At 39.4% G+C, this 22,949-nt stretch overlaps 1 protein-coding gene across 5 annotated transcripts in view; it reads right to left on the minus strand.

Annotated features, from left to right (window-relative positions):
* The window catches only part of BICD1 (BICD cargo adaptor 1), a 252,610-nt gene extending 230,628 nt beyond the window's left edge, over window positions 1-21,982 (minus strand). For 2 of the 5 annotated variants that reach the window (XR_009736573.1, XM_061417441.1), the window contains exon 1: window positions 21,294-21,929. Coding sequence is in view for 3 of the 5 variants with exons in the window: in XM_061417441.1 (XP_061273425.1) it covers window positions 21,294-21,506 (213 nt within the window). In the remaining 2 variants the exon portion in view is untranslated. Of the gene's footprint in view, window positions 1-21,293 lie in introns of all 5 variants that reach the window. The other 3 variants (XR_009736572.1, XM_061417442.1, XM_061417443.1) reach the window with 3 other exon arrangements.
* Window positions 21,983-22,949: the final 967 nt, after the last annotated feature.

The raw sequence follows: 22,949 nt of genomic DNA on the forward strand, positions 1-22,949 counted from the left end.
TTTGGTACCATCATTAACTGGACAAGTTACCTAATCGACCTGACTCAATATTCTCGTCTATATAATGGAAATAATAAAAAAATCTATTTCATAGACTATTGAGGGTGTTGAGATCACACAGACTACATATTTAGCAGACTACTTGGTCTGGTAGGCATTGAACACAGTTTAGCAGTTTTAACAGTTTAAATATTTGGTCTTGGTCTCCTAGCAAGTACATAGGGAACTGGAATTAAAACTCAGGTTTCCTGACAACATTTAGAGTAGTTTCTATAGCCACACTGCTGGGAAACATAAAACAGTCCATTTAATCAAACAGATACACCCACATATTAATATAATACAGAAATGATAAGTAATATTGGTTGCATATGCTGACACTAGGTGTGGAAAGGCTTTATATGATTTAAGATAATCAAGCCAGATGCCCCAGCTGAAACATACACCACCAAACATGCTACCCCATTCTCTTTTTTTCTACTATGATTTGTTTCCTTTTTGAAACACAGAGAAAAATCATATATCTGAGTAATGAATCACCACAGTAAAAATCTGAGAGTATTTCAGGCCACAAAAGCAAAATAACTTATTAATAAAACAACCACTTTAAAATACTAAGTATTCAGTGAAAACCAGAGTCATGATAAACCAAAACAGTGTTATACACCCACTGTTAGTAACTGTTTCAGAAGCCTTAAGCAAACCTGATAATAAAGCTCCTGATACACTTAACAAAGAACCACCTTCGTAATTTCTTTAAGAATGTTCAACGTGGGCACATTGTGGTCCAGAGTACGGGTGGACATCCATCTAGAGACTGGAGTTCAGGGCAGGCCTAGGAGACTGAGGATCCAGGAAGGAGGGGAGGAGCATCTGAGAAACAGGGAAGGAAGGGGATGCCCAGTCATATACTTTTTCAGTTCTCTCTTCCCTCACTCTCAAAATTCACTCCATTCATTCATCAAAATGTCAAGTTCAGTGCTTGGTGATATAAAGTTGAATAAGACAGAAACAGAAAACAGACATGAAAATCAACAATCACTGAACAGGGGAACACTAGAGATGCCTTCAGTTATACAGGAGAGCATAGAGGGACATTAGCTAACCAGAACATGTACTTTGGGCAAAGTCACGTGCCAGGCACTCCTGCACTTACCATCTCATTCAAAAGTAAACATAGACCTGTTTACTGTCCTTATTTAGTAGATGAAGAAATGGAGGCTTTGAGATATGAGGAAGACTCAGAATAAAATTTGAGTCCTTTTAACCCAAATCCAGAGCTCTTGGAAATGTACAATGATCCGACTCCAACTCCTCTGCTTTCTCATTCTTGACTTTGCTTTCTTCCTTTCTCTGTTTTTCCATAGAAGGTCAAGACTGTCAGCATCTAGATCAGAAGTCAAAACTCAAATGTCAGAGACTTCCCTGGTGGTCCAGTGGTTAGGACTCCAACTTTCACTGCAGGGGGCACGGTTTCTATCCCTGGTCTGGGAACTAAGATCCTGAGAGCTACCTGGCCAAAACACAAACACACACACACACACACACACACACACACACACACACAAACCCAACAACCTTCAAATGCCAACAAGGAAGTGACAGATAATACAAATGAGAGAGGCAGACAGTAAGGTGTTATGGAAGAGATGGAATGGTGGGGACTGTGATGAACCGGAGACTCACGCCCTTTCTGAAAAAAAGAGACTTGGCTCCAGCATACTGCGTTCATAAAGAAATGAGGGCCACGGGCTTCGTGAAACCTTCCAGTTTTCTGAGAGAGCTTTCAAATCCAGATTTTTCACATGACTTTCCTTTTTGTAAATAAAAAGAAGCTCCCTACATCAAATGTTCCTAAATCAATGGGCTGCTTTTCGCCTGTGAGAGTAGAGTGTGTGATCTCTGCTCTGGTGAGGTTGGCCAATCTCATGGGCACTGTTCTCCACTGTTCTCTGTCACTCTGGTATTTCACCTGCAGAGTTTAACAACCAAGCAGCCATTGCAAAACAGGACTGGTACAGCTGTTGTCATCAGGACTTTAATTATGCAGTATCAGTGAGACAGGCATGTTTAATGATAGAGTTACAGTGCTGAAAACAATTTAGATGACCTCTGTTCCAAAGTCCATCAATGCCTGACTCACTTCCTTGACATTCCTACCAAACAGCTTTTTGGCTTCTGCTTAAACATCTCCATTAGCCAACAAGGAAGTCTCTCTCCTCAGAAAGTCTGCTACTTCTCCCCTCTGCTCTTAGTCTTCCATAAAGGAAGGTCCTTCTTCATATTAAGTTGAGCTCTGTTCTCTTGTTTCTGCTGTCCATTGTTTCTGCCTAGATCATGATACCTAGAACAAAATATTCCTGGAGTGGATGGACAGACATTTACCATTACCTTCTGGACAGTGTTTCTGTTCCTGCAGACTAGGGTCACATCAGCATGTTCACAGTCTTGTACACTTGCCTCCCTGGCCCTTAGGGACTACAATATGATCTAGCACTGCAAGCGAGCCAACAAAGACCCACAGCAGAGGAAAAGGAAAGCTGTTAACTTGTACCAGTCGCATTTTTTACTTTAATTCCAGTTTAAGGATATATCTATGCCCCACTCTCCTTGTTTCTAATCTAGAGTATACACATTGCTTCCTATAAATAATTAACTCTTTAGTTTAAAAAACACTGATATCCATTTTAGTAACTGGACGGGGTTGCCATCACAGAAAATCAAGAGAGTATATATGGCTAGCTTGTTTTATTTTATAGGAAGAAAAATGACAACATTTTAGCTTTGTAATAAAATGAAGAAATATGGCTACATAATGTGTATCGTGAAATGTAGCCAACTTACGTCCAGTAAATTACATCATCGAGCATAATAACTATAGGATGCTTGTTTTTCTGTCAAGTCATGAATCTTTTCCAAATGTTAAATGCTTTTGGTAGACACATTTTAAAATTCTTTTTTAAACAAAAGCATCAAAATTGGGATCCATAAGAATTTTCAAATTCAAATAAATATGTATTTCATTTCCTAAATTTAATTGTGAAATATTATTCCTTTACTTCTGTATCTCATCATATATATTCCTTTATAATCTTCTTAGCTTGTTATAAAGAAACTTAGGAGCCATCCTGATTTCTCCCTTTCTTTTGCTCTCATAATCAATTAATCAGCAAATCCTTCAACATGCATTCTTAATTATTCTTTTCTCACCCCCAAGTAGCTCTTCCCCCAGCCCAAGCCACCATCACCTGACACTGGAACTACTGTAATAGCTCCCTTCCTTGGATCACTCCTTCGACAGTCTGCAAGGCGGAGACCGAGTAATCTTTCCTGAAATATTTATCAGATCACATCACTCCAGTGGCTGCCGGTTATGCTTAAAATAAAGTCCAGACTTCTTGCCAGGGCTCAAGGATTTGTTTGCTGTCCACTGCTCCATCCTCCTAACATCCATACTATCCCCTTGCTCCAGACTGTATGGGTTCTCTATTGAGGGTAGTATAGCCTCACCCTGGGGGGAAGGGAGGGAAAAGTGTGAGGGTGGTTTTTTGTTTATTCTTTGTTTTTTAAAATTTTATTTGAGATATAATTGATATATAACATTGTATCCGTTTTTAGGTATGTAACACGATTTGTTATATGGTACATTGCAAAAAGATCACCACAAGAAGTCTAATGCCAACATCTCACATAGTTCTATTTTTTTTCTAATGATGAGAACTAAGATCTACCGTCTTCAGTTCAGTTCAGTTCAGTTCAGTCACTCAGTCGTGTCTGACTCTTTGCGACCCCATGAATCGCAGCACGCCAGGCCTCCCTGTCCATCACCAACTCCCAGAGTTCACTCAAACTCATGTCCATCGAGTCGGTGATGCCATCCAGCCATCTCATCCTCTGTTGTCCCCTTATCCTCCAGCCCCCAATCCCTCCCAGCATCAGGGTCTTTTCCAATGAGTCAACTCTTTGCACGAGGTGGCCAACATACTGGAGTTTCAGCTTTAGCATCAGTCCTTCCAATGAACACCCAGGACTGATCTCCTTTAGGAGGGACTGGTTGGATCTCCTTGCAGTCCAAGAGACTCTCAAGAGTCTTCTCTTAGCAACTTTTAAATATATAAAAGAGTAATGTTAACTATAGCCACTATGCTGTGCAGCAAGAATATTTCTGTAATCACAATGATTACAGAAATCATCCTCCAGGGGCTCCTGGAGGATGTTAGCACCCCTGGCCTCACCCACAATGTGCCAGGGTGTCCCCACTCTCAGGTCATTGTGATTACAGAAATATTCTTGCTGCACGGACTGCTGTACCCAAAATGCCAGTAACACCAAGCTCATTCACATCTCAAGGCCTTCATATTTGCTGTTACCTTCAGCCCAGGACACTGAAATCTTTTCCAGGCTTGCTGTTTCTCATCACCTGAGATGCAATCTCCTTTGAAAGGCCATATCTGGCCCTCACTTCTGAACAGCCTCCCCCACCAGTATACCTGGCATAATAATAGTCTTATTATTTCTTTACTGCTTTCTTCACTGTTTGGCACACATCATTATGCAAAATTATTTATTTCCTTACTCTTTTATGCTTTTCTCCCCCAATGGTATGTCAAGTCCCTCCGGCAGGAACTTTGTACGCCACAGCACCTAACTGCAATGCCTAGGACGTGGCAGGTGTTCAATTATCATCTGTGAAAAAATAAATGTCCACAATAATTTTTCCTGTTTAGGATTAGGAATGAAAAAAACTTCATTTGGACCTAAAGGATCATCTAACCTTCATTTCTAGTTACTTTTTCCTATATTAAGTTTTCCTTTTTGTAATGGATTCTCAGTCAAAAGTTGCTTTTACATGCCACAACTTTTATTATTACATAAATACGTAAATACAGAGAGGTAACAGTAAGCTTAGAACATCTCAAATCAGCACCTAGCTTGTTCACAGAGTGTGAAAGAGAATTTTCTTATAAATATTTTTGTAAATCTCAGAGTGAATGTGTTACTTCTTCAGTCCGTAGGGTCAGGAGTCCAGTGCTAGGACTGCTTCTGAGGACAACAAGCACAGTTGTTGTTGAGAGGAGCAGCCCCCGAATCCACCAGAATAGAGTGTAAGTATCACTTTTTTGCCAAAAATGCTCACAAACATATTTTCAAGATCAAGAAGAGTTGAAAGTAATGCAAAATAAATGTTTTAAAAGTCACGCTCCAAGACCACTATGCCAAAAGCTTAAACCAGGTCTATGAAATGGGCTAAGAGAGGAGTGATAAGTATGGAATTACAGCTAGATTTTAAGATATGATTTTACCTAAACATATAGCAATCTGTTAGGATACATAAAAAAAAAAAACAGTATAATTTGATTTCTTTTATGTTCCACACATATACGATACATGTTTAGAGTTATGAGGGTCTAGTTAGGTACTAATGCTAACCAGTGCTTCGGTTTGATGCATGGTATTTGAGAACTGGTATACACTTACCTATGGTTTGTGAGAGACTGTTGGGCTCGAATACTATATGCATGTTACACCTTAATACAGACTGCTAAATCACATTCTCAAAGCTCACAGCAATTCATACCACCACAAACAATGTATAAGAATGCTCACATTTCTACACACTCTGCAATCTGTATGTTATCAATATTTAAAATTTTTGTAAGTTGCTTAGTAATAAAGTGAAAACTCCCTATTATTTAATTTGCATTAACTGACTACTGACATACAGCATCTTTTACGTATTTATTATCTGCAAACCCTCTTCTGTTTGTCTAGTTACAGTCTTTGCCCATTTTCTATTATTGCTGTTTTCAATCAATTCAAGGGTACCTGGATATTAGGGGTAATAATCCTTTGTAAGTCAATCATATTGCATTTTTTTCTAGTCTGTTGTCTGTATTGCACTTCTGCTTATGATGCCTATCCACTTTCAAAAAAAATTTCTGTGTAACTGAGTATGTCAGTCTTGCCTTTTGAGTCTAAGTTCTATATCTTGCTTAGAAGATTTCTTCCACACTGACATATAAAATTCTGGGAATTTTCTCCTAATTAGAGTTCATTCTTTCATATTCCATTAAATCCTTGATATTCTGGTGTGAAGTTAATGTAAAGTGAAGGGATAAAAGAAGATGAGAAAGAAAAGTATACAAGGAGAAAAAAGGGACTGAAGAAGTCTTATTTTTAAAACATTAAATAGGGAGTTTTAAATGTGATGCTGGATCGCTGAGTTTTTACTATCCATATTATTAATATTAGATTATCAAAGGGGAAAACCTCAAATAGTTTTGACTTGAAAACATAATTAAGCTATAAACATAAGGGGGAAAGTATTGATTTATAACTATCTGAACACAAGTTAACACTATGAAGGTTTTTTTAAAATAAAAAGAGAAACTATTATATTTTTCATACTGTGAAAAATGAAATAACATAAGATGATAAAAATAAATTTCAGCTTAGGTGATAGTTCATCTGAGTCTTTTTCATAAAAGTTTTAAATTTTACAGGAGTATGATATTATTTATTATTAAAGAGATCAGTTATTGAGAATTAGTATAGAAATTTATTTTTCCAATGCCTGAGATAAAATAACTAAGGGCAGAATTTTTATAGAGCTACAGGTAATAAATACCTTTTGCCACTCAAGGCAAAAGTGCTGATACACTGCTTTCTTCTAAAGATTCTTGCTTTTCCATTTAGCCTCTGAGCATTCTTACTAAGAAGTCAATTCATTCATGCATTTTATATTTTTATATATTATATAAAACTATATAGTATAGTGTATATGCATATATTATAGTTTTATATTTTATCTAGCATTTTTAATTGTTCCCAGCAGAAGGGTTACTCAGAGGTCCTAGACTACTGTACTGTCAGAATCAAAAGTCAAAAATCACTGTTTTCAAACATAAAGTTAATGATATTACTGTCCTGCTTTGACACTATCAATGCTTTTCCCACGGTAAATAGATGAAGCTCCTTATCACTCCCACAAGTGACCTGACTCCATTCTAAAGGCATAAAGGAGACTCCCAGAACAGCAGCAAAACGGAGGCTAAAGCTGAATCAATGGCAACTGAGAGAAAAGACAAGAGAGGAGGAAAACAGCCATGAATCCTAAGCAGCAAAGCCAAGGAAATATTAAGTCTAGTATGAACAGAACTCAACATCTGAGGCTTGATCAACAGGTTAGAATCTAGGTCAGGACCACAGGGCATGAGACTGTCAGAGCCAAGAGAATCAGGAACTAGAGGGAGTGGGAGTGATGAGGGTTGTAAGGAACAGGAGCAGCCCAGCCTCAAGGAAGGCCAGCGGCACTGAGGACCCAGAAAGAAGGGGCAATTAGGCGATCTGTTCACAATGGAGGTAAGACGGAGAAGCTGCCAGACAAGAGGCCAGGAGGCTAAAACAAACGGGGCACATGAGCAGCAGAGACTTGAAGACACCTTGTTAGTTAGAGGTACTTCTCACCCTATCAAAATCTGGCTCTCGGGGCAAAGCCTTCCCTGCAGAGATCACAGAGTTAGCCTCGCCAAGCCTCGTTACAAGGCCCTCTGTGGTCAGGCCCCAAACCACCTCCCCAAGGTTCACCTCCCACCCCTCATCCCCTTTTAAATACCACCTGCAACAACACAGATGCTGATGAGCAACAATCTCTCCAATCCTCCCTTCTCTGCAGGCTATTTCTTTTTCCTGAATGACTCTGCCCCTTACATGCCTGGAAAATCCCTCCTCACATGTTCTTTATGCCTCCTCACATGTCCTCCTGGATCAGAAAGTTTCCTGATTCCTTTGAGTTTACTGCCCTCCACTCTGGTGGCCTATCAAACACAGCCAAAAAACTATTATTTTTACTATTTTATTATTATGATGAATTATCATCACCACATCCACCATTTATCAAGTGCTTACTATGTGTCAGGGATTGTATTAAATGCTTTATTACATGGACTTCTGTTTAACATTCATAGTTACTATCTTCCTCCATTTTACAGGAGGAAAGTGAGATTCATAGAATTTTAAGTATTTGCCCAAGATCGCAGAGCTACTAAACACATTTTAATGCAGTTTGTTCTGACCCAAAAACCTGTGATCCTTCCAATAAAATACCTTAATCATATTTGCTCATGTCTTTCCTTCTAACAACAAATAACTAACTTAAAGACCATATCTTCCTCATTTTTGGATTGATACACTCAGCAGAAACTTGGCATATAACCGATGCTCTCTAAATAATAAATACATGAATGAATCAATGACCAAGCATCCATTCCAGTCCCTCAAGGACTAGAATATCATGGCACAGAACCAGTAATACAATATAAAATTGTCCTTATATCACATTAGACTAGCGGCTACCAAGTGGCTCAGATGGTCCAGAATAAGGGACAGAGAGTAGAAGAAAGTTAGGTAAAGATTCTGGTTCAAGGAACAAGGCAAGACAACACAGTATCTTTTTTTGGAAGCTGGTTTAATTCGTCAAACACATAATTATTTTTAAAACAAGGACAGTCTAGTTCAACTTCTTTTCAAAATAACTACCTTAATTATTTCATCTCTTTTTTCACCCTAAATGAACGCAATACCATAAACATCTCTTAAACACTTGCTATAGGTAAGGCAGAGAGGAGAATGCAACAAATCTCATAAATTACCAGATTAATTAAAATCCTTTCCCTGAAAGAGGTTACAGTGTCCTTGAATGTACACACAGGTCAGGGGGAGGGAAGAGTAGGCCATTGTGACTCTTGTGCTCAAAACCTCCAGAAATTTCCCATATAACTCAGAACAAATGCCAAAGTCCTGGTAATAATTTAAAAGCTGCTGCATCACTGATACTCATTCCTTCTCTGACCTCATCTACTGCTCACACCACTCCCCACCTCCTTCCAGCTATACACTCTCTTGGCCATCCCTCTCCAGGCTCCCTCTGACCTTTCCCCACTTATCTTGCCATTTCCCCCTTCCCTGCTCTATTTTTCTCTATCTAACATTCTACTTTACTTATTTATTTTGTTTATTGTTTCCCCTTCCATTCTCCTGCAGAATGTAAACTTCATGAGCATGTATATTCCTGTTGGTCTTGTCTCTGCTGCATTCTCAGCACCTAGATCTGTGCTTAACACATAGGAGGTATTAAATATATTGTTATCGTAGAAAAGAATGAATGAACCTTAGTCAGCTTTATGCAATGACTTACTTGTTCTTAGTATTTACTTTGGTGTCCATTGTCCACGTTTCTAAATCACATTTAGCATCACAAATTAAAATGCAACTTATAAAATTTTCTCTTGGAATTGACGATTCTTTTCATTGTCATTTCCTGAAATGTCTTACTGTAACCATTGTCTAAAAATATAATTGTGGTTTGAGATCCTGGTCTCAATTTTAGCAAATAATAGCTCATATTATCCCAAATGCTTCAATGTGACTTGCAAAGATATATTATCTATTCGGCTAAAATGAAAAGAGCATATAAAACTTGATTGGAAATAACTGCAGTGATTAAGATAGAGAACCTAAGAATTCTTAAAAAAAAATGATTCTAGTTCTAAATTATTTTAAAATATTAACAAAAGGGTTATTGCTGTTTAGATCATTAGAATGAAATAATTAAATCATAGTTAATTGTGAATTACCGACACTAAGAACCTTTATCAACTTAAATATAAATCAAAGGGCCAAAAATTCAAAAGTATTTATAATTTGTTTTCAAGTGTATTATATCCTTCTTTTTTTTTAAATTTTATTTTATTTTTAAACTTTACATAATATATCCTTCTTTCTAATGGTTGCTTTTTCTCCTAATTGTATGTCCTTGAGGTTTTGAGCTTAAAGGCTCCATGCATATATCAGCATTAGGAGAAAGAATATCAGATTACAATTTAAAGGGGAGGAAAATGGCCATGTATGCCAGAAAGATAGTCTGTAAGACGACATTACTTTCAGCTCATCAAACAAAATCATGTACAAGATTAAATTTATCCTGTCTCCATCTAGTTATCTCACATTGAGATCAACTTCAAAAAATCTAATACTATCTAGAGAATGGCAATCAGTGAGGCTTATCAACAAGGCACATTCATGTTATAATATAAACCTTTTTCAATTTCAAAAATTGACGGCTAAGAGCTCTTTAGCAGTGGCATTTGATTCCACATTACTCTGCAGGGTGCCAGAGAAAAACAAAGACCCATCATTCTGAGCCTTCTATTTACAGACTCAGGCCAAACTGCAAAAAACATTCTTAAGGAAATTGCTACTGTTATTATGTACTGCCCATGAATGTAAACAGGTCTCTTTATTTCAACTCTAAATAGAAAGATAGAAACACAGCGGTTAAATATTACATTTTAGAGTTGTGCTATTTCTCCATAAAATAGTGTTTGAAACACTAAGAATAACTAAAAGAACAGGTGAGAATAACCCCTGGAAGTTAAAGATCAACCCACCAAAGCAATTCTCTTTATGAATTTGCAAACTTTAAATTAATAAATATTTATGAATTTTCAAAGAAATAGAGGAAAACAACAGAATGGAGAAGACTAGAGATCACTTCAAGAAAATTGGAGATACCAGGGAATATTTCATGCAAAGATGGGCACAATCAAAGACAGAAATGGTAAGGACCTAACAAAAACAGAAGAGATTAAGAAGAGGTGGCAAGAATATACAGAGGAACTATACAAAAAAGGTCTTAATGACCCATATAACCATAATGGTGTGGTCATTCACCTACAGCCAGATATCCTGGACTGTGAAGTCAAGTGGGCCTTAGGAAGCATTACTATGAACAGAGCTAGTGGAAGTGATGGAATTCCAGCTGAGCTATTTCAAATACTAAAAGATGATGCTGTTACAGTGCTGCACTCAACATACCAGCAAATGTGAAAAACTCAGCAGTGGCCACAGCACTGGAAAAGGTCAGTTTTCATTCCAATCGCAAAGAAGGGCAATGCCAAAAATGTTCAAACTACAGTACAACTGTGCTCATTTCACATACTAGCAAGGTAATAGTCAAAATCCTTCAAGCTAGGCTTCAACAGTACAAGAACCAAGAACTTCCAGTTGTACATGGTAGATTTAGAAAAGGCAGAGGAACCAGAGATCAAATTGCCAACATCCACTGGATCATAGAGAAAGCAAGGGAATTCCAAAAATAAATCTACTTCTGCTTCATTAACTACACTAAAGTCTTTGACTGTGTGAATCACAACAAACTGTGGAAAGTTCTTAAAGAGATGAGAGTAGCAGACCACCTTACCTGCCTCCTGAGAAACCTGTGTGCAGGTCAAGAAGCAACAGTTAGAACCAGACATGGAACAATGGACTGGTTCAAAATTGGGAAAGGAGTATGTCAAGGCTGTATATTTCACCCTGCTTATGTGACCCTTACATGCAGAGTACATCATGTGAAACGCTGGGCTGGATGAAGCACAAGCTGGAATCAAGATTGCTGGGAGATTCAAAAGGGAGGGGATGTATGTATACCTATGGCTGATTCTTGTTGAGGTTTGCCAGAAAACAACAAAATTCTGTAAAGCAATTATCCTTCAACTAAAAAAAAAAAGATTGCTGGGAGAAATATCAACAATCTCAGCTATGCAGATGATACTACCCTAATGGCAGAAAGTGAAGGGGAACTAAAGAGCCTCTTGATGAAGGTGAAAGAGGAGCATGAAAAACCTGGCTTAAAATTTAACATTCAAAAAATTAAGATCATGGCATCTAGTCCCATCACTTCATGGCAAATAGATGGGGAAACAATGGAAACAGTGACAGACTTTATTTTCTTGGGCTCCAAAATCACTGCAGATGGTGACTACAATCACAAAATTAAAAGATGCTTGCTCCCTGGTGGCTCAGACAGTAAAAGCGGCTGCCTACAATGCAGGAGACCTGGGTTCAATCCGTGGGTCAGGAAGATCCTCTGGAGAAGGAAATGGCAACCCACTCCAGTACTCTTGCCTGGAAAATTCCATGGACGGAGGAGCCTGGTGGGCTACAGTCCATGGGGTCGCAAAGAGTCGGACATGACTGAGCAACTCCACTTTCACTGGAAAAAAAGCTATGACAAATCTACACTGTATTAAAAAGCAGAGACATCACCCTGCTGACAAAGGTCTGTATAGACATAGCTATGGTCTTTCCAGTAGTCATATATGGATGTGAGAGTTAGACCATAAAGAAGGCTTAGCGCCGAAGAATTGATACTTTTGATTTGTGGTGTTGGAGAAGACTCTTTGAGAGTCTCTTGAACTGCAAAGTGATCAAATTAGTCAATCCTAAATGAAATCAACCCTGAATATTCATTGCAAGGACTGATGATGAAGCTGAAGCTCCAATACTTTGGCCACTTGATGCAAAGAGCCGATTCATTGGAAAAGACCCAGATGCTGGGAAAGACTGAGGGCAGAAAAAGGGGATGACAGAGGATGAGATGGTTGGATGGCATCACCAACTCAATGGACATGAGTTTGGGCAAACTCCAGGAGATAGTGAACGACAGGGAAGCCTGGCACGCTGTAGTCTATGGAATTGCAAAGAGTCAGACACAACTTAGTGACTGAACAACAACAAAATTTGTAACAGAGCAAGAAAACAGACACAACAAAGGAGACAAATAACTTTTGAAATAAATTTCATACAAAAGGAGACAAATAACTTTTTAAAAAAAACTTTAAAGAACCCTGAAAGATCAGAAAATATACACTTTTAGCACACATCTTAACTGTCTAATGCAATTAAGCTTCTGATGATATCTGTTGGTTTCTCATGTCTTCAATTACAGAAAAAAAGCCTTTCCCGTGTCTTCATTTATAGGAATTAGAGAAGTAAAAACACGTGTGACTGAGGTCTACGTACTAGCTCATGACTTTCCAGTTTTTCTTACTAAACACTCACATTTCTACAGAGTCACTTACTCCTAGAGTTGGAAGTTTCTAGGAGAGAGGCTGTCAGCCCTGGCTGCACCCATAAGGGGAGTGGGGTTAACATGCTGAAGCCCCGCTCTACTTCCAATGGCTGAACTGTCTCAGATGGGGTCCAGGCAGCAGTAGCTTTACAAATCACCCGCCAACTGATCCTAGTGAGTAGTCTGTCACCTCTTCAAAAAGAAGACCTCACGGGGTATCCAGGCTCTGTACAAACACTTCCAATGTTGAGCTCCAAAATCTTAATTGAAGAATCTAAAGATAATATACTACTTTATGGATGGTCATTTTTCAAATGAATGTTTCTAATTTTCCCTTTTTACTGAGGTATCATTGATTTACAATATTATATTAGTTCTCAGATGTATAACATAATGAATCAAAATTTTTATATATTATACTCCATTTAAAGTTATTATAAAATATCGGCTATAGGCCCTATGTTGTACAATATATTCTTGTAGCTTATTTAATACATAATAGTCTGTATTTCTTAATCCCCTATCCTTGTCTTGCCCCTCTCCACTGGTAACCACTAGTTTGTTTTCTATATCTGGGAGCTTGTTTCTGTTTTGATACATTCATTCATTTATTTTTTAGATCCCATATACAAGTGATAACGGGCTTCCCAGGTAGCTTAGCAAAGAATCTGCCTGCAATGTATGAGACACAGGAGATGCAGGTCTGATCCCTGGGTCGGGAAAATCTCCTGGAGGAGGGCATAGCAACCCGCTCCAGTATTCTTGCCTAGAGAATCTCATGGACAGAGGAACCTGATGGGCTACAGTCCATAGAGTCACAGAGTCAGACACGACTGAAGCGACTAAGCATGCACACGTATGTGATAACACTCTGCCTTCCTCTTTTTTTTTTTTTGGCCATGCCATGTGGCATGCGAGATCTTAGTTCCCTGACCAGTGATTGAACCCAAGCCCCCTGAAGTGGAAGAGCAAAGTCTTAACCACTGGACCACCAGGGAAGTCTCATCTCTGTCTGACATTTCACTAAGCATAATACCCTTCAGGTCCATCCACGTTGTTGCAAACAGCAAAATTTTTCATCCTTTTTATGGTTAAGTAGTATTCCACTGTACCACATCTTCTTTATATGAACAGGTGATTTTACAGGGCAAAATGACCCACCATTTCCCCTAACAACCACCAGCAGAGTTCCACAATCTTTGTACTTGTTCCTTTTCCTAAAATTCACTTCCCTCAATCTCTACCTGACTGGCTCATTCTAATCACTCAGATCTGGGCTCAAATGTCATCCCTGGGAGAGGTTTTTCCTGATCGTGTTTTCCCCAGCAAGCTTTCATCTCTTCACTCATGGCATTTCTCACATCTGACATGTGTGTGTGATTGCTGACTCTCTCCCCATAACCTTCATTCAGGGAGTCCCATCTTGCTATCTTCAGAAAGCAGCACAGTGCCACCAACATAGTAGCCACTGAGTAAAAATTTTTGAATGAATAAATGAAATAAAACAAGAAGTAATGGACATGCCTCTGATGAAGCCTGTGTTTTTAAAAAAAGAAGTAATGGACAATCTAAAGAAAAAAAAAATCCAGTTGGTATAAAATGTAAAATAGTTGACAATGTAGATTATAAAATACTAGGCCAATAAAAATTATGGATGGTTTTAATTTTCTTCATAATTTTGGGTACTTTATTGTCTTCAATAAAAGTAAATTATATTTATAGTTATAACCAAAGTAGTATTATAATAAAAGTAATTTTTTCTGAAAAGTTAAAAACAAAACAAAACCTCAAGTATCACAGGGCAAAGAAGGGATCACGTAATGAATCCCAGTTGCTTCTGCATCATCTTGGCTTCTCCCCAGGACCCGGCATGGACAGGATGTGGCCATACTGCAGGATGCAGGACCAGCTCTTGCTGGCCCTGGAAACCAGCCACCTATTATGGTGATCCATGTAGCTCCAACACCAGCCAAGAAGACAGGGAATCAAAATCACTGCTAATTCACCCAGAAAACTTTCCATCATTTCCCTTGGTATTATCACACAGGCCTGTCATGGGGCAACCCAACAAATTCCACCAGTTTCTATGACACACACACACATGTTTTCTCTCTCACAGACCACCCAGGCTATCCTTAGGGCCAACTCTGGTCACCTCCCCACCCCCTCCAGCCTCCAGTGCCAACCACACTCCCTGAGGCTCTCTGGTTTTCTTCCCAAATCAGTCCCATTTGCTTCATACTTGAAACATCAGTGCCTTAAAAATACAGTCCTGCCCTAGAAATACTTCATTTTAAAAGGATATACTATTAAATTTAAATGTCAAGTTACAAAGTAATATGTATGACATTATTCTATTTTAATAAAAACAAAAGAACAACAAAAAACTTGCATGTGGATTCACATGTTTAAAGATATTTAAAACAAGTATAAGAGAATACTCACCAAAGTGCTAACACAGAGACAGAACTGGGAGGAAAGGTAGGGGAAACTACTTAATTGTCTACGCTTTTACTTGACTAGGATCATTGCCACAAATGGTCATAATTATACAGCTATAATTTTTAAAGAGCAGTCAAACTCTTGTGGCCAAAAAAAGAAAAAGTGCTAATGCACTCAGTCAGTGAGGGTTGGGGTGCTGCTGCTCCTACCACCCCTAACCCACGAGGTCAGCAAGGGCTGGTTTTCCTCACTGGGCCAGCCCAGCTTCTTGCCCACTGTTTATGAGTTGGCACATCTCCTAATTCAGAATGCAATCAGAGTAACTGGTGAAAACATTGTTAAATTATTTGTGTATTCCATATTCTGGAAATTAGGACTGAATAAAATGACAGCCAACTGCGCAAATTATTCATTTGTTTTATTAAACTAAGAGTTGAGTATTTTAATTTATCAAGCAACTTATGCCTCCCCTCAAGGAAAACATGAATTTTAAAAACTCATATAACTCAGGCATCAACTTTGCCGTCTAAAACTTTCCCCCTAGAACCTTCCTTTGTGAATGAAACCACCTTCTAATCCATCCTGGTATTCTCAAACCTACTCTCTTCTTCACTCTCCACAACCGGTCACATCCAACACCACCTTCCACCCTACATCCCCTTAACAGCCCTCAGGTTTTGTACCCCCTCACACCACTACCCCTACTGCCTCTGCAGTTCCAATCCACCCTCTATGACCAACACCATGACCTTCTTAACCACATGCTGACTCAGGTGTTGGAGCCTCTCAGGTAATAAGTGCAAAGAAAATGAGTTTCTTCCTGAACCAGGTTTCACCACTTCACTTTGTGGCCTTGGGAAGGACCCCTAGCTTCCCTAAGACTAGGTTTTCTCTTTGTATGATGCAAGCCATATCTATCTTGTAAAAGGATTGCTGTAAGAATTACGGATAAGGCATGCAAAGTGCCTAGTCCTAAATGGGGCTGTATACATAGTTCAAGTCTTTATTACTTTAATTATTTTCTTATCTGTTAAAAAAAAAGGCAATAAACCTCTGAGTTAGTTTGAAGATTAAATAAGATGTAAGGTACCAAACAGTTACTGTTTCCTTTCATTTCCTTTTAATGGTTCCCCATCTCTAACAAAATACAGTCACTGATACTTTCCCAATTTCATTTTCTGCCACTTCTCCTTCAGCATAATCAATTATTTAACAGTCACACTCTGCACCTCTTTATACCCTCCTCTCCTTCAAAGCCATGTTTACAGGTAAAATCTTAGGTGTGGGAAAGTCCTTTACTATGTATTTCAACATGCAAGCTAATTATTGTATTTTCAAATTTGGAATGCAATATCCATACAGTACAAGCATATTTAAGAGGAAGACAGGGGAGAATATTTGTAAGTATTAAATTTTGAAAACCATCTTCAAATCATGGCTGCTGTACATGTTCATGCAAATATGATGAATGTGATGAGACGATAAAATTTTGCTAAGTAGTATCTGAGAAATAACTTCTCTAGAGATGAAATTTTGAGTTGAAATAAAAAGAAAAAAAATGGTGCAAGTTAAGAGAAAAAGTGAAAGTTGCTCAGTCATGTCCGACTCTTTGCAACCCCATGGACCATACAGTCTATGGAATTCTCCAGGCCAGAATACTGGAGTGGGTAGCCTTTCCCTTCTCCAGGGGATCTTCCCAATCCAGAGATAGAACCCAGATCTCCCATATTACAGGAGGATTCTTTACCAGGTGAGCCACAAGGGAAGCCCACAAGTTAGAGAAACTAGGTGAAAAAAAAAAAAAAAGAAGAAGAAATATGATTGAAAGTGTGATTATGTTTGCTTGTTGAGGTTGCTTATAAACACTTTCCAAAAGTATATGTCCACATACTTTAGATGTTTTCATTAACTTGATAATAAATGCAACTGTAAGTATAACATTTCTTCTTTAAAAACAATAAAACTACTAGCTTAGATAAATAAATACTTTCTCTATGTTTCTTCATAGACTGGAAAATAAATCTGGGTTTTTCCCCTCATATGATTTTATGATTTAGAATTTACAAAGAGAAGAGAAACTAACAATCTTTATAACCATAAGAGGGGGAAAAAATGAGTTCTGTTTAAAGATGAACTCAGGTACTTAAATGACTTTCGTCAGGTCCCTAATATGACAATCTCTAAAAACATTTAAGTTCAGTGTTTATTTCTTGGACGATTTAATTAGAATCCTGAAAAAGCATCAAGTTGACTCTAAGAGGAAAAGCTGCTCTGTGTCCACAAGTGCTCCCTCAGCACCCTGTGTCTATCCTTAGTGTCAGGCTGACAAAAGGAGGAAATGAGGTAAAGATTCTTAGTAGAGAGTACACTGTAACCTAGCTGCCAAACTTTTCTAAAGTTGTCACATGGACATGTTTTCATGCTACCAGGAATGCTGAATCATTCCTTTCGAAGAGGATCTCTTAAAACTTCTCTACATTTTAAAAAAAAACAAACTTCTCTACATTTTAAACATTTTTAAAGCCCAAAAACACAACTCTTAAAGTTAAATTTTAGGATTTTTTTCTTTTTTTAAAATGAATGTTTAATTTTCAAATTATTTTAGAACCATGACTCTTCTTCAAATACTATTTTGGCCTGGGTGACAGGCACAGTGCTCATTTACACACATCCCAAAACTACGCCCAGCCAGGCCCTCAGGCCACTGAAAAGCAAGCATTATCCGTGAAATCATAAAGCCATGGTCAAGTATTTTAGTGGAGATGTACTTTGTCCCGCTCTCCAAAGATAATGAAAAGGAGAGCAGTATGATGATGTCAGAAGTCATTCTTTTTTCACAGCATTAGTATTTTTTTTTCTTCAAGTATGGAGAAGGAAATGGCAACCCACTCCAGTGTTCTTGCCTGGAGAATCCCAGGGACGGGGAGCCTGGTGGGCTGCCGTCTATGGGGTCGCACAGAGCCGGACACGACTGAAGCAACTTAGCATGTTCTTTTGTAATTGCAACAGTCATGTAGGCACAGGGCAGAGCCCTAATGTTATGAAGCCAAGACAAAGAACATTCCAGGCTTAGGAAAGAAAGTAACTAGATAACAATTAGTGAATTAATCATTTTGATTCTGCACATCTTCAGCAATACTGCTCACATGCATTACAGTCAGAGCTGTACACAGCCTGGGAAAGGGGGGCAGCAGCATTGCTGGGTGCTGACTCTTGAAAACAACATGACCTGTAAAGACTGAGCCATGTCGCGACACTGCAAATTACTAATGTCCAACTTGAACTTAGCACAGTATTTTTCTGTTGACTGGTCCAACTACTTTTAAATAAATTATATCTGTTGAAACAGCTAGGAAATAAGCCAAAGATTTTATACTTGGCTTTATAGTTTAGTGCAGCAACATCATTTCCTATATATACCTTCAAACGAACGAAACTTCCTTTTGATAAATCAGAGCACTAATAAAATGTGTTTTTCAAAAATGACTTCTATGTGATATCATCACCGCAATATTTTAGTTTCCACAATTATTTTACATTTACTTTTCACACAGGAAATATTATTGAGACTGATTTAGCTCATTTAAATAATACTCCCACCTAAAGGATACATTGTGTTTAAAGGGTCAAAATAACAGGTCTCACTATCAAATATAATGATTAATTTTATTACCCTAAAATACACTTTTATATAATTGTATAAGCCAGTTCACTGGGAACTTTCAATTATATTTATGCTAAATGCAAACTCAAAATACATATGTAAACAAGTATCATTTGCTGACAATAATTTTGATAAATATTTGTTAATCTCCTGATATACAGAACAAAATACACCTCAATTTTTGTAGGAAAAAAATTGTAATTGGTATTTGCATTATTCTATATTAAGAAAAATGTCACAATATTCTTATAAAACATTTTTTCTCATTTTTCCTATGATGCTGATGAAAGTAATACAGGTAGCTTTTAACACTAGTCACTACATATACTTCCTCATTTTCTTAGTCTTTCTCTGACGCTAACCAATATGGACTGGTGAATGCTTGATAAAGTATAATTCTTCCAGTATAAATTTATTCTTTCATAAAATATTTACTGTAGGCTCACTATGTAGTGGGCTTTGTGTTAAAGACTTTGGATGCAATATTAATTAAGACAGATTCCTTGCCTAGAGAACACACGGTCTAGTAAAGGCAAACGACAATTGCATTAAAGTTTACTATATATGGTGAATGCAATGACACAGAAAAACCGTAGTAGGGTTATTTGAATCAAGCAGGAAAGCTAGTCAACAGTTATATTCATTTCATTAAATTAAGTCTACCATCTTTATCAAAGAGGTGATGGCTTAACATTGCCTGGTTTGCACTTCCTTGTCTTGGTAAAACAGTGTTGATAAGTGTAGACAACATCAAAACATCCCTGAAAATTACAATCACCATCCTGTTTGCTGACTTCACCAGGTTTATCATTATTGAATTTAAACGTATCAGGTAAAGACCTAATCTAAGTTGGAAAATACCATTAAATCTAGTTGTAGTTAAGAACAGACATATACTTGGTAAAAACAAAAACAAAAGACAAAACCAAAAGAACATAAACTAGAAATTTACAGCCTAACACACAAAAAATCAGATTTCCAATTGTGGTTTTTACCATATGTTTATTTTTTTTTTTACATTTAGGCATAAGAATAAAAATAATATATATCTGAAAGTATAAATGTTTACCATATTATGTATTAAATTAGAAGGCAGGTTGATTAGATATGTCATAGATCATGCTTCTTAAATATAATAATACAAAACAAGACAGCCCCCTGAGAAACTGTTTGAGTACATTATAAGAAAAACATGTATGATTAACATTATATACGAGATTAAAATTAACATTTTAAATGCCAACAGGCACATAAAAATAAAGACGTGCCACACAGAAAAGCAGTGTGTACATTTTCATTTATGCTACACATAGTACCTCAGGAATTGGGTAAAACAGACTGAATTTCTTCAACAATATGTATATTCCTCTAAGTCTTTTGATAGGAAATCAAAGTATATTCACTACTTATTTTTTTCCAAACATTAGCTAGTCTTTAAAAGAAGCCAATACCAAAAGATTAAAGAGGACAACTGTTAGATATACACGGTCCATTTGTGACATTCTGGTTTTATATACACAGTCATTTAAAACAGAAGAGCCTTATTTGAAATGCACCGCTACTCATGCATTTGATGTATGCCATTCTTTCAGACCATCTGTAGGGGACTTAATTTTCCCTGGTCAGGGTGACCTTATAAGACTTTGGGCATGGCCCATCCTCACTCAGAGGGGAAATTGAGGCAGCAGCAATCCCCAGCAGTAGAGTTGTTTTTCTCCTGCAGCCAGACAAGGATAACTAAAGCCAAGGAGAAGGAAGAGTGCTCACTCTTTTTCAAATGGGATTGGCGGGGAATTCTCTTAATAACAGTTTCCAATCTCATCAAGGAGTGGTTACATTCATCAGAAGGCTGAGGTTCTACATCCTTTGAAACTGTGGCTCCTCAACACAAACCTACTCAAAGCCTTTGTGGTTTATGGGATTGTCACTGAAACCTGAGCTTGATATAACAGCAGTTTTGAGAAGTTTGATTTATGCATTCCGACCCGGCTGAATGTCGCCTCTGAGTGCTGAGACTTGAGGACTCTTACGAATCTCCCTCCCCCACAGGCCAAACAGCCGTCGCCTCCCAAATTCCAGATTATACATTCATTTCCTGGGCAATTTCCCTCTTGGGGCTAAAACAATGGACTCTTTCAATCTTTTCTTATCTACAAGGGTTCTAAGTGAAGAAACAGTCCTTTCAATAGTAAGCTTCCCGACTACTTTATAAATGATGAGTGGGCGCCGAGGGTGGGGGGACCAGGCCGAGCGGGGAAGAGGTGACAGGCAACTCACCTCTTTCAGCTGCTCCAGCTCCTGTTTGAGGCTGTCGTATTCAGCCTCCAGCTCATCATACTGCTGCTTGAGGGTCAGCTTCTCTTCCAGTACCACCAGTCCGTATTCGGCCGCCTGGATCTTTTCGTGGGTGGTCTCCGTGAGCTCCTTGGTCAGCCTCTCTATCTCGGTCTTATAATGGTCCACAGTCTGCAATACCTCTTCCGCGGCCATAGCCCCGGTGGACGGAGGTAGGAGTGGGTAACCGGGTGGAGGAGATGGATGCAAAGCAGGCGGGGGAAGGGAGAAGGAACTAAAGAGGGAAGGATGAAAATGGGAAAAGAATTGCCTCTCCGGCAGCCGCAGCTACACTGCCTGAGAACCTGGCGAGAAACGCAACATGGAGAATGCAGGGGAGAGGATCAACGGCGAGGTGGCAGCTGCTGCGGCATGTGTCCTCCGGGCCGGACCCTGCCTGCGGTCAGCAGCGGTGCGGCATGGCCCAGCTGCGGCGGCCGGGGGCGACAAGGGGCTCCGATTCTGCTTATTCAGAGGCGCGCGGCCGCCATGTCTCGGGGCAGCGTCACTGCAGTCTCCCCAGGTCCCGCGCTCCGGCTCGCCGCGCCCGCCCGCTCCACCTGCTCCCTCCGGCCGCGCTGCAGCCGGTGCGGAATGATGCAGCGTCGGCCCGCTCCCTCCCTGCGCGCTGGCCGGGGCTCAGAGCGGGAGGCGGGGAGGCGGACGGAGTCGGCGCGGGGGGAGGGGGAGGGACCAGACGGAAACCTCCGGAGGCGCCTCCCGCCGGTCCGCACCGCGGGTGCCGGGGGCTGAGGCTGAGAAAGCTGGACGCGTGCGGGGTGGGACCCCAGCCCGGCCTGGCCCTGCCCGCCCGGCTGGCCGCCGGATGGGTGTCGAGGCCCCAGAGGGTGGCTTAGGCGCCTGGCTCTCGCTGAGACGTGAGCCCAAGCTCAGGAAGCTGCCTGGAATCGGTGCCTTCCTCGAAGAGAAGCAAACGGGAACTAGCGCGCTTGTGCCCGGGGCCCGAGCATCCTCTTTCAGACGCCCCGGTCTCGCAGCACCCTTCCCGGTCTTCTGCACCCAAACGCTCTGCTTCCAAAGCCTTCTAGGAGCACCCCGCCCCTCGACACACACACACAAGGTTCCTGCTTCCGCCCCTTCCGCCTCCTTCGTCTCCCCTTGTGCCCGCTCCTTTCCCTATCCTTCACCTCTGCCCTCTCCAAGTAACCTTACTGTCTCAGGACAGTCTTCGCTAAAGATTGTTTGCCCTCACCCAAGCTTTCTGTGTCCAGTTTATCACATCACTGCTTAGAAAAAGATCTATAATGTAGGCCTCTGGGTACTATTATTTCTTGCCCCAGTAGTTCTACTCCACGGATTCTTCAATAAAGGAAAACTGCATGAAATTCCCTCTATATAGTATCAACAGTACCCTACAATAAATAGTCTTAAAAAGAGCTAACAGTTCTGGAGACCATGTGCCAAGCATTCTAAGTATGGTATATGCAATCTCTCCCATCCTAACAGCAGCTCTGAGGTCTGAACCATTGCAATTCACAGGTGATGAAAGAAAGGCACAGGGAATTTGAGTGATTTGCCCAAAGTCAGGCAACTCTTAACTGATGAAGCCAAAATTTAATCATAACTCTAGAGCTGTAA

The sequence above is a fragment of the Bos javanicus genome, chromosome 5 (genome assembly GCF_032452875.1).
Source record: "Bos javanicus breed banteng chromosome 5, ARS-OSU_banteng_1.0, whole genome shotgun sequence".
NCBI classification, from domain to species: Eukaryota; Metazoa; Chordata; class Mammalia; order Artiodactyla; family Bovidae; genus Bos; species Bos javanicus.